Here is a 17,514-nt window from a genome sequence, read left to right as displayed (position 1 = left end):
CACTCGCAGATAGTCACTTTGAACACAACTATTAATTAGCCTTCATAACTGCATCAGTCTCGATTGATCCACATTAGTGCGAGCCCTGAGATGTATTTTATATAATGCCGATTGTTCTTAACTGTTTCGGCCCAGAAAACAAATTGTTTCAGGTTTATAGATGCTTCTCAAGACCAATGGCGCTCTCCTAGCTGAACACAGCACCTAGTTTTGTATGGAGTGTAGTTATGTGAATAGAGTTTTCATTTTAAAGCTACGTATGTTTTCCTTGATCACATCGGTCTTTCAGCGGGGAGGTTAACTTTTTTTTTATGTCATATGACATCTCACGTATTTCTGTTTACCTATGGCTATTATTTTAAGCCTCTTACATTATTTTACTTCTTCTATTGGGCTTCATTAAAAACTTACACGGTAGACATTTTTATCAGTCGTATCCAACCCACCACTTCATCCATACATTTCTACAAAGTACTGACGAAAGACCTATTCCGAGTTAGGTACCACAAGACTGTCATCATCTGACAAAGATAAAAATTTGTGTGTGACATGTAGTGTCTCTTTTGCCTCTGCCCAGTAAGCAGTTTTGCGTACTCGTTTCTAGAGCATCAGCTTTATTCTCCAATATATTTTGTTTTAGAAATAGCTGCCCTCAAGACATTAATGTGGTATGATGAATATTGAAGAAAAAGGACATCTATAGACCCTTGCTAAGGAGTTTGCAAATCCAGTATCCATGATACACTTTCAGCTTCATATCAACCCGCCTAGAGTAAAGCATGACTGAACTTGAACTCTTGAGGAGGGTAAGCAACTCCTTGATTCACACACTACAAATGATCGCGATATCTAAGACAATAAGGATGGGTAAGACCTTCTTAAGATAAATAAGATTACGAATAAACAAGAAACTTTCCTTTACAACTTTGCTACCATGTCGGTGACCGATCAAGATTAACTCTAAATTAAAAAGGGAAAAAGAAAGTGTCCATCCATCCGTCCGACCCTCCATCAATCCTTCCATCCCTCCATCCATACATACATACATAATCCTTCACCATCTCGCGGTTCATTTATCATGGTTTGCCTATTGCGGTTCACCTACCGTGGTTTATTATTTAAGTCTACATCGATTTTCCTGTGGTGTTGTTTTGCATTTATAATACAAATTATGATACATTTATAATACAAATTTTAAAAGATAATAAAAAAAATACACAGTACAGTACAGTTTCTGCTTCGCAGACTTTCACCTATCGCGGGGTTTTGGGAATGTAACACCCGCGATAGTCGAGGGATTACTAAACATCCATGCATACATCCATACCAGTGGCAGCTCGTAGATAAAATTAGTGGGGTGCTGCTTCAGAAAATGTTTAGCTGTTTTAATATTGCGTAAAAGGAAACAAACATATAAAAAGAATATTTATACATGAACTTGATCGGTTCGTGTCTTAGCCACTGCCGAGTAGTGTGTTTAATTTGTTCACTGAACACCGCCGTGAATTCCTCCTTGTTTTTCAAAATATACCCCCTAAATCACAAAATAAGTGGGGAAAATCTGCCCTAGTTTTCAAATCCTGGCAGCAACACTGAAACTGGAAGCAGGATAATAATCTAATTCTACACTTTATCACATTCAAGAATATAAACATGTTTTTAAGCACAACACACGCGGAGTCAAAAAGAAACACTACTTTTCACCAGCACACCAGGATCAGCTTTGCATGAACGACAGTGCTCTCTCTCTCTCTCTCTCCCTAGCGAGGAGCTTCCTATCTCGGACATATGAGCATGCGTACAACAGCCAAACATCGCGTCGCTGGAAATGTGAAGTATACAATTCTATACAAGGATTTTTATATTTTTTTCATAAACTAGGGGATGGCTACTGACATTAAGCTTAAGGATTTTATATAAATGTACAAGTATAAGAAAGAATTAAAGAAAAAAGATTCATTATATTGAATGTTATCGATTATATCGAGTGGAAATATGGGGTACTGCATTTCCACAGTGCCTGTACACGAGCCACCACTGATCCATCCATCCATCCATACTGACATACATACATACATACATACATACATACATACATACATACATACATACATGCATACACTAATTAATAGAAAGACTCAGAACAAATGCCAACACGTGAGATTCTATCCGACTCTAATGACTCAGCTAGTTCACCGTGTTGTTATTGTTGTTGTTGTTGTTGTTGTTGTTTTTGCTGTTTATTTTAGCATCTTGTCTGTTTTATTTATTAAAACTTCATTTCTCCTTGTTATTGAGCCTGTTGCTATAGCTATCATGATTAACTCTATCGCTATAGCTACTGCTGATAGAACTTCAAGGCATTGCTTGGATTTGTTGTCAAAACATCCGTTGCTAATAGACATGTATGCTTTCATCGTCTTATCCACTACGCCTCCAACAATACAAGAGAGCTGAAAGAAAATGAGGAAAGGTAGTAGTGACATAATGTCTGTCACTACATGCGTATGAGGCCTCATATATATATATATATATATATATATATATGTGTGTGTGTGTGTGTGTGTGTGAGTGTGTGTGTGTGTGTGTATGTGTGTGTGTGTTTATATGCGTATATATACATACATATGTATGTGTATATATATATATATATATATATATATATATATATACTCAAAATGTTAAGAACTCTCCTTTCACCGAACGTCAAAAGAATATATTGCTTATGCACGTTCTCGCGTTCGTTTTTTTTCTTTTTTTGTGTGTGTTTTTTAATTGTTTGTTTTTTGAATTGACTACACACACACACACACACACACACACCACACACACACACACACACACACACACACACACGCACACACATATATCGATAGTCAGTAGAACGTAAATCCGAAAAAGAACACTCTAAGTTATGGACTAGTATATAATGTAAAAAATTTAGAATTGGCTGGTTTATGGGATTACGTTTGGCTTCACGCCCATGAAGCGCTTAGCTTTACGGCGTATCATCAGATCCCAAAACCTGTTGGTTTAAAGCCTCTCTAGTGAGTGGCCTCTCTAGAATATGGATGAAGAAATGACCTCGCTATTTAATGTCAACAACAGGGGGTTGTCTCCCTTCGGCTATTGATTACCAGTGACCCTTTTATCCTGTGGGTTCCAATAGACCAGTAGGAATTTCCTGAAATGCAAGCACGGTCCGAAGACTTCCGTTCTGAAGTTAAAGAAATTTTTTTTCCGACGGGGTGTGGAGAGGAGTTTCGAAAAAACGTAGTTTCGGATCAGAAAACCAAATAAGTTGGAACTACGTCGTTTTCACGGGGATTTTTCCAATTCTTTATTTCAACGCAGCCTTCGAAATTTTGGGGAGCATCTTTTATATGAAAATAAAGTTTTGAAATTTTTGAAATTCCTCACTGTTCTACTCCACACCGATTTTGGCCAATATTTTTAACTTAAAAACTATGGGAGGAACCTTTTCGGTAAAAAAAGAAAGGGGGAATTGTAAATATTTTCAGAGGAAAAGGTGTATGATTCAAGGGCGATCTGACCGTTGTTTCCAGCAGATCCCAAACCACATTCCATTTTCACTCTCACATGTATTGACGTTTTCTTAATATTTTTCTCCCATTACACACATTTTATGGGATAATGATGCCGAAGTAACACACGCGTGATCCGTTGGTTGAATGTAAGCAACAACAAAAAAATTGCAATTTAAATTTTTATTCCCACCTCAATCAAACGAAGCTGTGTGTGCGTGCAAGATAAAACATTTTCTAACTGGAAACAATGCTATTAAACTGAATTATCGTTTACATACCACTGTGGATAAATGCCAGCAATGACCTTCTCAGGCTCTCCAATATTTAATTTATAAACAGAAACAATCGGGGGCAGAGAGTGGGGTTGCAAAAAAAAATCATAATTTTTCCAATATTTTTTATAGCATATAAATGTATTTATTGGGAGAAAAATATTGAAAAACATCAATACATTCGAGAGTGAGAAAGAAACGAGGAGAGTTGTCTTGGGATGTGCTAGAAACAACTGAAAATATTAACAATATTATTTTTTCTATTTTTTTACCGAAAGGGTTCCTTCCATGGTTTTGAAGTGCGAAAAAAAAAATGGCCAAAATCGGTCTGGAGTGGGATGAAGGAATGGGTTTTTTTAAAAAAGAACTTAAAACTTTTTTTCATAAGTTGTTCCCCGCTCACTTCGTTTTCAAGGCTGTGGTTTGAAAAAAAGTGGGCAAATCCCCGTCAAAACGGATTAATTCCAGATCCGAAACTTCGTTTTTCGAGATTCCTCTCCCCACCCCCTCGGAAAAAATTTCCCCCACAAATTTCTTTATAATCGTAATCTGTGCCATTTGAAAGATATTTGTATAAGATTTCATTGAAAGATATCCATTTTCTGAAAGTTATGAGGGAAAAAAGTCGGATCGTGTGAATTTTCCGAAACTCCTCTCCCCACCCCCTCGAAAAACTCTTTCCCATAAGTCCCTATATATTCTGAATCCATATAATCTAAGCGGTATTTGTTGAAAATTTCGTTAAAAAGTATCCATTTTTCTGGAAGTTATGAGGTAACAAAGTCAGTGGGTGTTATCATCTGTAGTTATGCCAGTTTTGTTTGTATGCATGATTGTGTGCGTGCTTATCTGTCATTTAGAACAACCAAACCGGCTCATAATGGGAAAATACTCTGAAAGTAAGATACACCTGAAATATTAATACAAACGAAATAAAACAAATTTCGCGTAAATCGGACCACGGATTCCCGAGATAGGCGGTTGTTAGGGGTACCTTCATAAATAGCCAAAATGGTGCATAATGGGAAAATATTCCGAAAGTAACATAACCCTGAAATAGGAAAATTGTTTCCATTAATTTTATGTTTACGTTATATAACAATTCCTTTTGTATTTTTGTAGAAGTGTGCACATATACTATGAATAAATGATGTTACTGGAGTTCAAGTTCTATTTCTATTAGATGCTGTAAATAATCAATAAAACCTTAAACATGGACTTGTAAACCAGATCTATGATGACACGAACGAACTGAAATATTTAATTGAATTATCATAAATTAATTTTCATTTCAATGCAATGTTGAAATCAGCTTCAATGTTTTATAATCCGAATCGTCAGTGAACCAACTAGTATATGTGTGTGTATGTGTGCATATGAGCGCGCGTGTGATTACACACACACATACATGTTGGTATGTATCGATATATTTATGTATGCATGTATCAAAATGAACTAAGCCGAGAGAAGTCCCTTAGTAACTATATGAGAAGGTGAGATAATCATCTCATGAATCAAGAATTCTCCAAAGTTGGCATGCCATTAAGAAAAAGGAAAGGCTTATTGTCTGAAGATAAAAGACAGTCGTTGGACTCCCCTTCTCACATAGAGATGTTCTTAATTGTATTCATACGTACATACGTGTGTGTGTGTGTGTGTATTCATATATATACGCACACATAAATGTGTGTATGTGTTTGTCTGGTACCCTCAATTCCCGCTTGATAATCGGTGTTGGTTTACTTACGTCCTCGACAATTTAGCAATTCAGCACAAGCGACCCATAGAATAAGTACCAGACTTGAAAAGAATGTAACTATTGAGGTCGATTTTCTCCGCTAAACCCTTCTCTTGTAGTGCCCTAGTATGGCCGCAGTCCAGTTACAAACGAGTGTATGTATACACACTAGATAATCAAATATAGATAAGTGGTTGTCGATATTTAGATCCGGATAAAACTTGATTAAAAGTTTGCCAGTTAATACTTATCTTCTTAAGTGTATGTTTAAGATTGCATTATCTTTGAGGTTTATGGGAACTTTAGTTGTATTTTGTAGCTGGTCGAGCAAGCGTAGGGAAACTCGCTTGTTACTTAGTCAAATTTAGATATACAAGTTTCATACTTGTTAGTCTAAATCAGACAGTAGTAACAGATGTTTAGATATGGAGACATATGTCAACAAAAGTCCTTGGTTATAGAGATCGGCTTTGCTTGATGGTTACTTGAAACCACGGACATTCTGTCAGAGTTTATTTTGGGGAGAACACCTACAATGATTGCAGGATAGAAGACTTGCATTGTTCGCGAATCAGAAGCTTTGTAGTGGTTGTAGAATATAGGGATTTTACAAATTCACAAGAGGGGGAAATGACTGTATTTTTGAGACAGATCATACGTAACGGCTATGTGCATTCGAAATTAAAATTAAAAATACATAGAAGATTGGTAATTCATATACATACATACATACATACATATGTGCCATATATATATATATATATATATATATATATATATATATATATATATATAAGAGTGTACATAAACATACATTTTGAACGCCATCGGTTAATGTCAGCATTATAAGAATATATGTATGTGATGACAAAGACATGAGGTAAAGCAATTTCGGCTTCATTATTTTAGATCCTAAAAAGGCGGCGAACCTGTAGAATCGTTAGCATGACGGGTAAAATGATTAGAACGTCTTTACGTTCTGAGTTCAAATTCCGCCGAGGTTGACTTTGCCTTTCATCCTCTCGAGATCGATAAAATAAGCTCCAATTGAGCATAAGGGTTGATGTAATCGACTTACCCCTACTCTTAAAATTACGAGCCTTGTGCCAAAGTTTGAAATCATTATTTTAGAGCCTAAAAAGGTGTCGAACTGGTAGAATCAATATTACTTTGGGAAAAATATTTAGCGGCATTTCGATCGTCTCTATGTTCTGAATTCAAATTCTGCCGAGGTTGACTCTGCCTTTCGTCCTTTCAGGATCGATAAAATAAGTACCAGTTGAGCATTGAGGTCGATATAATCGATTAGCCCCCCCCCTCCTCTAAAATAGGTTAAGCCTTGTGCCCATAGTAGAATAGGATTATTTTTTAGCCTAAAGAGGCAAGCTAACAGAATCGATAGTGAATCATACAAACTGCTTAAGGGCATTTCTTACGGCTCTTTAACGAACTGAGTTCAAATTCTGCTCATGTCGATTTTGTCTTTAATCCTTTCGAAGTCGATAAAATAAGCATCTGTCAAATACTAGAGTCAGTGTTATTGACTGATCCCCTTAACCCCAAGTTGCTGGTTGCGCCAAAATTTGAAACTATTATTTAAGAGCCTGAAAATAAACAAAAATAAACCTTCACAGGAGCACTTCTTGCTATTACTAACCATCTCTTATTAATATTCAAACTAAAGATTCTTATTCAATTTACTGATCCAACTTCGTTGTTGAGGCATCATTCTATCGTTCAGCTTTACTTTAAATTATTATACCTATAGAATCTACTTCCTTCACAGCTCCCTCTCTCAGCTTGATAAGAGCAACAAAGATTTGCTGTTACACTAGTTCAAGTCACTTTTCCTTATCCCATTATACATATATAATATAATATAATATAATATAATATAATATAACAATTGCAGCGTGGAAGGTTTTTGTAAGCCATTTAAGAAACACACAAAAGCCGTTCGATTCACTTCAACATTTAAGTTTAATTTGTAAAAATAAACTTAAATGTTGAAGTGAATCGAACGGCTTTTGTGTGTTTCTTAAATGGCTTCAAACACCTTCCACGCTGCAATTGTTTTCGTTTCAGCACACGATCTCAGATCAAATCACTTGCTATGCGAGTACATCTCCGTAATATAATATAATATAATGTATGTATGTATGTATGTATGTATGTATGTATGTATGTATGTATGTATGTATGTATGTATGTATGTATGTATGTATGTATGTATGTATGTCTTTTCCGAATTTGTGTAAATGTGTATAGAATAATATATCAGTTGAATAAAGTTAAAACATCATTAACTGGTTGTTAGAACAGGTGTGAACATTTTAATAAACCGTTTTTCTTTCATATTTCTTCCAACCTTACTTGTGTTATGTAGTTTGTGGAAATGAAAAATTAGGAACATTTTCTAACCACGTGTTTCTATATGTTCGCTCAATAGTATTTGGTGAACATTAGTGTTCCGGATTTGTTGTCTGTGGACTTGTGAGCGTTCCGATAACGCATTCCCTGTTTCGCCAATATATAGTTCCTCGCAATTCAGGTATTTAGTACAATAGATCAAATTTCTGCTTTTCCAGTTCATATCTACATTTGCGAAAATCTGTCCATTTTTTTGTTCTGATGGATCTACCAGTATGCATGTATTGACACGTTTCACATCTGTTATCATTACACTTGGATACTGTGAATGCTTTATCCTGTTCATGTCGAATTTTGCTTTTGCTAATAGTTTTTTTAGGCTATGTGGTTACCTTTAGGTTATATGGTTGCAACATATTAAAATGTTAAAACCTGTTCTGAACGGAAATAACAACAATGATATAACAACCAGTTAATGATGTGGATTAAAAAATATGTCGTTAACATATTAATATAAACAAATTACAGAAGACTCCCGCCAACTGAAATAAAAAACGATTGAAACCAACTAGGCTTGCTCACTCATAAAACCATTACATGTAAACCGTAAGCTAATTGGTTAAAATAAAGGCAGGATCTATGCCAGTGTAGCGTGGCAATTTCAGCCTTTTTAAAATATGACCATAGCGATTGTTAATATCTTGACTGTGTGAAGGGCAAGGCAGAAATGATCTCGTTTGAGGTTACAACCATCTTTGGTCAACTTGTTCTTGTTCTAAACACTAACTTGATTGGCTGACAGGTGACACGAGTGGTCTCTACGTGTTTCGCGCCACTGTTTGACATGTGACACGAGGGACCCTACGAAGTCCGCGCCACTGATGCACACGTGACGCGAATTGTCTCGACTTATTTCGCCCCACTGGTTGACATGTGACACGAGGGTCCCTACGAAGTCCGCGCCACTGATGGACACGTGACGCGAATTGTCTCGACTTATTTCGCGCCATAATTGCGAATCAGCCAATCAAGACTTTCGGTTAAAATTCCATTTTCTGGAGTTCGGTGAGCCAACCGAACAGTATATAAAGCAGGGTTCACAGACACTTAAGTCTTGGGTTCCAGTTCTTCTAAGAACTAACTTAGGCCCCTGCTGCTCAACTTAGAGATATGCGATTGTCTCTGCTACTACCTGTTGCTACGCTAATCTATACAAACACTGAAAGCCTCTCGAGTAGATTCCAGCATCTTGCCCTATGAACAGTAAACTAAATGCCATTCTTAATTCTATGTTCAGTACCTTTGGGTATGCTTCACGCCACCCGAACACACAGACACAAAACATGCTAACGCTTACGAACTCTTAGAATCCACATGATTGTAAAATATGTAAAATAAATAATATTTATCTACCAACAGAAGACTTGTGTCAATTCACTTATGTCCTATTATCGTTTGTATGTATTTTATGGCTTTGAATAATTCGTTAAGAGTAGAACCGCGTGCAATCGTATTTCCTACACGATACGACCAAGCGTGATCCTATTTCTTACACCAGTAATGTCGGTACGCCCAGAAAACCGTGACGTTTAAGCTGCATGCAGATTGATCAAAACCATATTCCAAAACTTCGGCTTGTTGGAGCCTTCTAAGAGGTACAAAAAGGAAGGATTTAGTAATTTTACTGCAGTTGTCAAGAACTCAACTGTCAATTAAATACATTTTCAATTCTGATGATTACTACGAATGTATGAAAGCGCTAAATGAACTTTATGAACATTACAATTACCGATTTTCACCAAACTTTAGACACACATTACTTTAGACACAACAACTATATTGTGTAGTCATTATCCGTAATCTACTCCCAAAATACTTCAGTAGCTCTACTTGGCATCGCTTGCAAACTTATATGTTTTATGATCATTAAAGTACTACGACCTCCATAATAACCAGCCTTCAATTTGATTTTCCGTTCCTAGGTTAATCGTAAACATAGATTGCCATGCTACTCATAAACCTTCTCGGTAGTTCAATTATTTGGTGAAAAAAATGCCACCAAAGCAACTTAGACCGTCCAAGGGACGGGTGCGTTTGCTAGTATATATATATAAATTCAGTAGCCTTGGTATATATTAGGAAGTTAAATGTTTGGCCTGTCGTTGAGTGATCATTGATTTCGCACCTATAAAGCACTTAACAGTATAAGTGACTTGTCATTCGTTCATTTGAGTCTGACGAGTCATCTATACTGGTTAGCGCTTTATAGATTCGAGACCAATGATCGGTCTATGACTGGACATCACATTACCTTCCTAAAAAATATATTGCTGGTCAAATGCTTTAGAGTGTGCCTCTTTTTCGGATACATGAACGACTGATGACGTATATATATAGGCGAAGAGGTGGATGTGTGATAAGTAGGTTGCTTACCAACCACATGGTTCCGGGTTCAGTCCCACTGCGTGACCCCTTGGGAAAGTGTCTTCTAGCATAGCCTCGGGCCAACCAAAGGCTTGTGAGTGGATTTGGTAGATAGAAAATGAAAGAAGCCCGTCGTATATATATATATATATATTATATATATATATATATATATATATATATACATATATACTTGGGAATAGATGCGTGGCGTTCAATTAAATAATAACATGAATAATATATATATATATATATATATATATATATATATGCATATATACAGGGTGTTTCAAAAAATTTGATATCATTTCGCAATCTAATAACTTACCCAGTTCTTGTTAAAACGACTTCAAATTTTAGCAGCATGTGTAGAAACATGTCAAAATTTTATGTTTAATGTTTGATATGTTTATTGTTTCAGGTATAGAAATGGCATTCACTGGAAGAGAAAAGGCGTTTTGTGTGTTGGAGTATGCTCAAACACAGTCGAATAAGACTGTGCAGCATGCCTTTGTGAGAGAGTTCTCTAAAAGAATCACCAACAGCAATGCAGATTTGGACATGGCACAAAAAATTCAAAGAGGAAGGCTGTCTGTGCAGGGTGAAAGGATCTAGACAACCACTGGTATCAGAAGAGACAGTCGAGTGGGTTTGCCAAAACCTCTTGTGAAGCCGCAAGAAGTCCATAAGAAGAACAGGTCTGGAAACCCAGATTCCTCCAACGACAGTTTGGCGCGTCCTGAGGAAACGCTTGCTTATGAAACCCTACAAGCTGCAGCTTGTTCAGGCCATAACAGCAGATAGCAAGCAAAAGCGCAAACATGGGGCTATCTGTAGGGCCTGATCTGTGTACCCCATCTTCCTGCAAACCTAGAGGAACTCGAGCAGAGAATCACTACCGCACTGGAGACTGTTACCCAAGACGTGCTGCTGCGTGTTTGGGAGGAGCTGGACTACCGACTTGACATGTGATGTGTCTCAAACAGTGCGCATATTGAACATTTGTGAAATCGTTCATAGAATCCACATACCTTTGAATTTCTCAATCAAATTTGGAGGAATAAATTATATGTTGTTCAACATTAAGCCTGTTTAATTTCATTTGCTTTGACTATGTAGTTTCTGTGATATTTACATTTCAAATGATATCAAATCTTTTGAAACACTCTGTATGTATATATATATCACCGTGACCGACCAGGCTATCAGATGTTGCTACACATCGCTGGTCACAATGCGCTTCGTATTGTTTTAGCAGATATGTTGGTTACTTTCAGGGACATCTTAGTTGAATAGTATCAGGGAAGAAGAAGAAAAAACTTAGAAGAGATTCATTTTGCAAATGAAGAGATTCATTTTACAGACGAGCCATTTTAAATTTGGGAATCGGGAATATAGTCGCCATGGAATCAATCCCGACTATTTTGTTGGCTTGAAGAACTGGAGGGTTAGCGAGGGAAGAGGTTGATAATATAGAAATCGGATGGAGTTAAGTTCTTTGATTAATCAACAATCAACTAATCTGATGTGGGCAAAGGCTAAGGAGAAATGAAGCGTGGTATCATGGTTAGACAGGAATGGAGGGTAGCAGAATGATTTGGTAAAGACTTGGTTTAGAAATGAACAAGAGCAACATGTTTGTAAACAGTTAGCTGTTGCTTAGCCCTGGGTCACCTCTGATCGACCACACCTACCAAATGGAAACCCGTGAATACGTTACTCAACGTCCTACTTTTCAAGTCGGTAGCGTATGATGTTAGGGATATGTGGTTACTATTTTTAGAATGTGGAGTCACCATGCACTAGAATGTTTGTTGGTTCGTGAAAATATTTATAAAATTTAGAGGCAACAAAGCTGCAGTCTGTGAGATGCAGCAAAGTATGTTTTGTTTTTCTGATAACTGTTTTATACAAGGTGGTGTCAGAAAGTTCTCGGACTAGATCTGTAGCAGGCTAACAGATGGCAGCACACGCATGCGTGCGCTGTGAGAGATAACAGTGATTTTCATGAAGCAGTGTGCTGAGTGAAATTGCTGTGTTTACTTCGCAAGTGGTGAAACTTGTGCTTTTATGATCACGTGCATGCTGTAGTCTGCGATTTTGTCATGTGCAGGGAGTTGGAACAAAGAGCCAACGTGAAATTTTGTGCTAAACTTGGGAAGTCTGCTACAGAGACATTAAGCATGCTTCGGCATGCTTATGGCAAAGAAGTAATGGGTCGTACACAATGTTTCGAGTGGTACAGGCACTTCAAAAGCGGTAGAACGTCACTGGAAGGCGATGAGCGATCTGGAAGACTGCCACGAGTGTCACCCCTGGAAATGTGGTATTGTACATCGAGAATTCGCCCCCCCCCACAAGGCCAGACCGTCAATTGAGAGTTCTACTGCGACGTTTTAAAGCATTTGAGGGAGGACATTCGGAGAAAGCGTCCGGATCTGTGGAGCACGAAGAAATTGATTCTTCATGGAGCTCGCTTCACCCGTGAGTTTCTCGTGAAAAACAACATGGTATCACTTCCGCACCCGTCCTATTCACCAGATTGTGCACCTGCGAACTTCTGTCTCTTTTCTGATGAAAATGCAGCTCAAAGGTCGCCATTTTAACACCGCTGTCGAGATCCAGAGCGAGTTGCAGAAGGTCCTCGACCCCCTTACGGAAAACGACTTCTAGACCGGATTCCAAAAGTGGCGGAAACGCTGGAAATGGTGCATTGCTGCGCAAGGCATTTTGTAGACGATGTTAAAACTTAAGTAAATAAGTCATTTTTTAAAACTGAATATAACTAGTCCGGGAACCTTTTGATACCACCTCCTAGGTATTAGTTCATAAGTGAAATTCTTGTGACGCTCAGTGACCACCAGGTGTGATAGACAATACCTTTTGCTTGTACAGCTGGAGAACAGCTACGAGTGGACTATATAAGATTTTAGTAGGTGATTAATGGATTTAATTATGTGAGATTTATGAGCGAAGATAGCTTAATAGCAGTAACCTACTAATCTCTCTCCGTGTCAGGGGTCTGGGTATATTTGCTACTAAGTGTAATCAGAGTAGAACATGTCAATTCTCAAGAAATCAGCTGGTTACTGAAACACTTTCGTACTCGCATAATCCGCAGGAAGAGCTGCATATTTGCAGGCCTCCTAGGTTATATTTTTTTTTTAGCTTTATTTGATTGGTTTGATTGAGTGGGGTGAGTCCGTATCCACACATTTTGCAGTCTTCTCTAGGATCGGTCAGATCAATGGGGTTAACGTGGGCCTTGAATAAATCTATGTGATCTTCAAATCAATGGATGTAGGAAAAATTGCATCAGGAAAGAATTCCGGAGGATGGATGTTTTGGAGAGGAAGAACTGTAGGAATTGGTACAAATTGTCTGATGTGGTGTAGATGAACACAGTGTGATGAGCAGTACACGTGAGGGCTAGAAGTAGGATTGTATTCGTAAGAGATTTGATACCAAGTAGTTGGATAACCATTGCATCTGGCAGCAGTAGCACAGTCCTACTTTGAAAACAAGTATACTATTATTGGTTTCACTCTACTTTTATAATGAGTTGCTAGTTGTTGAAGTGGAGGCACATGGCCTAATGGTTAGAGCAGAGGGATCGCAGTTTCGAATCTCAGACCGGGCGATGTGTGTGTTTATGAGCGAAATACCTAAGCTCCACGCGGCTCCAGCAGAAGGCAATGGCGAATTTCTGCTGACTCTTTCGCCACAACTTTCTCTCACTCCTGCATCTTGCAACTCACCTGCGACGGACCGGCGAGGAAACCGGGAAACCGGCCCTTATGAGCCAGGCGTGGCTCGAAAAGGAACAAACAACAACTAGTTGTTGAGGGCTGTCGTATTTTGTGGCTTTGAAGAGGAAGGCCTATCTTTCAGATGTACTCTTTGCTATGTTGAGTATGTGTTCGTCAAGAATATTTTCTGTGATAGTAATGCCCAATATTTGTAGTAACCTCAAGGCTTATCATATAGCTAAGTATTATTTATGTTTAGGAAAATTAGGGGGTAAAAATGTTTTGTTGTTGTTGTTTGATGTGATTTTGTCTTTTAATGTTGGAGGAAACAAGATAGGCGTGACCACAATGGAATATGCTTTTGAGCTCTCTTTTCATGGAGCCAAGGCAGATTTAATGCAGCGTGTGTAAGTTACATGTGAATGATGCTTAAACGTAGAAGGTTTGGGAGGAATGAAAAGTGTATCATCTGCGTAGAAATGGAAATTGTTGGATGTGATAGCAAGGAGGCTGTTGATATATAAGAAAGAAAATATAGGGAACATAACCGAACCCTTGGGAACGTCAAACTTGATTGTTTGTGGATCAGAGGAAGTCCTTTTAGTACACTCTCATGTAGTGTGATCCAAGTGACATGCAAAGGATGGACTCCATACGCAGTTTTATCAGGAGATTCGCGTATTTGACACAGACGATTTAGCGATGTTAAAGGCAACAACACTGCTTTCGACCGAATTGACCACCGTGCTTATAATTTTTTTTTTTTTTTAGTAGAAAGAAATACTTCTCATAAAGCCATCATTGTGTTGTGTGGACATTCTTCCATATTAATAGAGATCCCTTAAAAAAATTTTTTTTTGAAAAAGGACCAGCAGCTTCTGGATGTTCACTGCACGAAGATATATTTACTTTCCGGGTAATAATCATAGCGGATTTATGATAGTGTATAAAACAATCTATCTATCTATCTATCTATCTATCTATCTATCTATCTATCTATAGGGTGCTGGTTACCTACCTGCCTACCTACCTACCTACCTACCTACCTACCTACATACCTACCTACCAATCTACCTACTTATTAATCCATTGATCCATTCATCTATCCATTCATTCTTCCATCCATCCATCCATCCGTCCGTCCGTCCCTCACACAACCATCCATTCATCTATCCATCAAGCAAGCAAGCAATCTCTGCCTGTTGGTTCGTCACCTTCTTTTAAAACCCACACACACGCACTTACACGCGCGCACACACACACACACACACACACACACACACACGTTCGCGCACTAATACACACATGTGTCGTTCACACCTTCATTCATTTATTCATTCATACACACGACAAGCGAAATCACTAAACAATTAAAATATTGTTAAAAAAGAAAACACGATGCACACATTTACAACCACGACCTTCTAGAAATAATAGCCAAATCTCAAATTACACGCTACCATCATGAAAGAGAGAGGGAGAGAGAGAGAGAGAGAGAGAGAGAGAGAGAGAGAGAGAGAGAGAGAGAGAGAGAGAGAGAGAGAGAGATTCTGGATAACGTGTCCCACCTGGATAAAATGAACAATATGTTCCAAGGTAGTACTCTTGGAAAGACGTGATGGTCATGGCTGGAATCCCTGATCATTGTTTTCTGCCGCCAAAGCTGACCAGGGACAAAACAACAACAGCAACAACAAGAAGCACACAATACATAGTATGTAGTGACTTACCGCTGACTTTAGGATATGTCCCATACTGTAGTAACAGATATAAAAGAACACATCTAATCTCGAATTGTAAACCGGGTTTGCGAAGAGATCTACTTCTTTGGTGTAAGAACCAGGTTTTCTTTAAAGTACTAAATTCGCATGCCATATTTTTTTTTCATTCTTGATAAAAATTTCTCCATTGATATTGCATATGATCGATCTGATGCAGTTTATTTGTGTAATATTTTATATATGAATGTTATTGTCTGTTCATCGTGGCTGGTTGTCCCACGGGCAACCTTCGTCGTTTTCTTTAAACCAAAATTTTCACCCAATATTTTTTAACCAAATATTTTCACGCTATTAGTTTATATGTTTTCATATGCTTTCACGTTGTTAATTTATATGCTTCAAGATCCAATGTTCCAAAGAATAATTATATGTGTGTGTGTTAGAATGATTTCAGTATTTACATTTTGTTTTTCAAAATTGAGATGACCAATCAATCGAAAATTCAAAATTCATACTATAGTATGAAGACCAGCTTGTAACAATACAGTTAATAATACTGTTAATTTGTAATGTACTCCTGTGATTTAAACTACCTTAAAAAGCGCGCTGGTATTACATATCTACAGGTATTTATATCTTCTACAGAATGTGTAATAAATGTGTTGTGTTGTGAGTCTCGTTTATATCCTTAGTATTGACGGTTTTTTTTTCTGTTAGTTTAATAAATTCAGTCGGTATTGAGTAAATAAAGGAAGAAAATGTGTTACGATTGAATAAATTGTTGTAGGTGATAAGACATAACCGAATTAACATTATATGTAATTTTAGTGGGTTACTTATGTTGTTCATAGCAACAACCAGAATTAATTGTAAAATTATAAGAAGCAGTGAGTGAGTGGAAGGGAGAGAACTATGTAAACAATACAATGAAAGGGAGAATCTGAAAGAAAGAATTCTGTGCTTTGGGCAATGATGTGAGGAGGCCATTCAACGATATTGTGTAAAAATAAAACGATATTTACTTTTAACAAAAATCCTATTTATGTTTACTATATGTATGTGTATACATACATATATACATGCATTACAGAAGTTTATCATTTAAATATATATGAGCATGTCTAGATATGTAACTATATGCATGATAATACGTACATACATACATAAAACATACATACATAAATACATACATACATACATACATACATACGTACGAACATACGTCAAAACATTAATATATATATATATATACAGGACCATGTCCTTTAGTGGCTGACGATATGTACATCTCTGACCACGATGAGAAGTAGTGGGGGAGCATCATAGCCATGTGTTGAATGGAATTCTTGGAGGTTTGGATAATTCACATTTGTAAACATAGGTGGTTCGTTCAACATTCTTAAACAACCCTTATTCAGAGACCTTTTGAGCGGGATGGGCTACTTGACCAGAAGAAAATTCTTACACTTGCAAGGTCATGCGCTGTTTATCTTGATATGAGATCCCCATGTCGCGCACATTTGGTTGTGATGCATGTGCCTGGTGTACCCTTATCAAACGGCTCGTCATGATGGGTATACTGGGCTTCGTGTATTTTACCCCAGTGTCACTTTGATGGTATGCGCTGCTCTCTCACTCAATATTAATAATAATAATAATAATAATAATAATAATAATAATAATAATAATAAT

General features: G+C 37.4%; 1 protein-coding gene across 2 annotated transcripts in view; it reads right to left on the bottom strand.

The window, feature by feature from the left end:
- Positions 1 to 16,553, bottom strand: part of LOC115232500 (receptor-type tyrosine-protein phosphatase kappa-like) — a 56,096-nt gene extending 39,543 nt beyond the window's left edge. Inside the window, exon 1 of one of the 2 annotated variants that reach the window (XM_029802403.2) lies at positions 15,832 to 16,553. In XM_029802403.2, coding sequence (XP_029658263.1) covers positions 15,832 to 15,976 — 145 coding nt within the window. In that variant the 5' untranslated portion in view covers positions 15,977 to 16,553. The remainder of the gene's footprint in view (positions 1 to 15,831) is intronic. The other variant, XM_029802402.2, reaches the window with a different exon arrangement.
- Positions 16,554 to 17,514: the final 961 nt, after the last annotated feature.

The sequence above is a fragment of the Octopus sinensis genome, linkage group LG2 (genome assembly GCF_006345805.1).
Source record: "Octopus sinensis linkage group LG2, ASM634580v1, whole genome shotgun sequence".
In the NCBI taxonomy this organism is placed as follows: Eukaryota; Metazoa; Mollusca; class Cephalopoda; order Octopoda; family Octopodidae; genus Octopus; species Octopus sinensis.
Note: the sequence above shows the minus strand (reverse complement) of the source record. Positions and strands in the feature narration are given on the sequence as shown.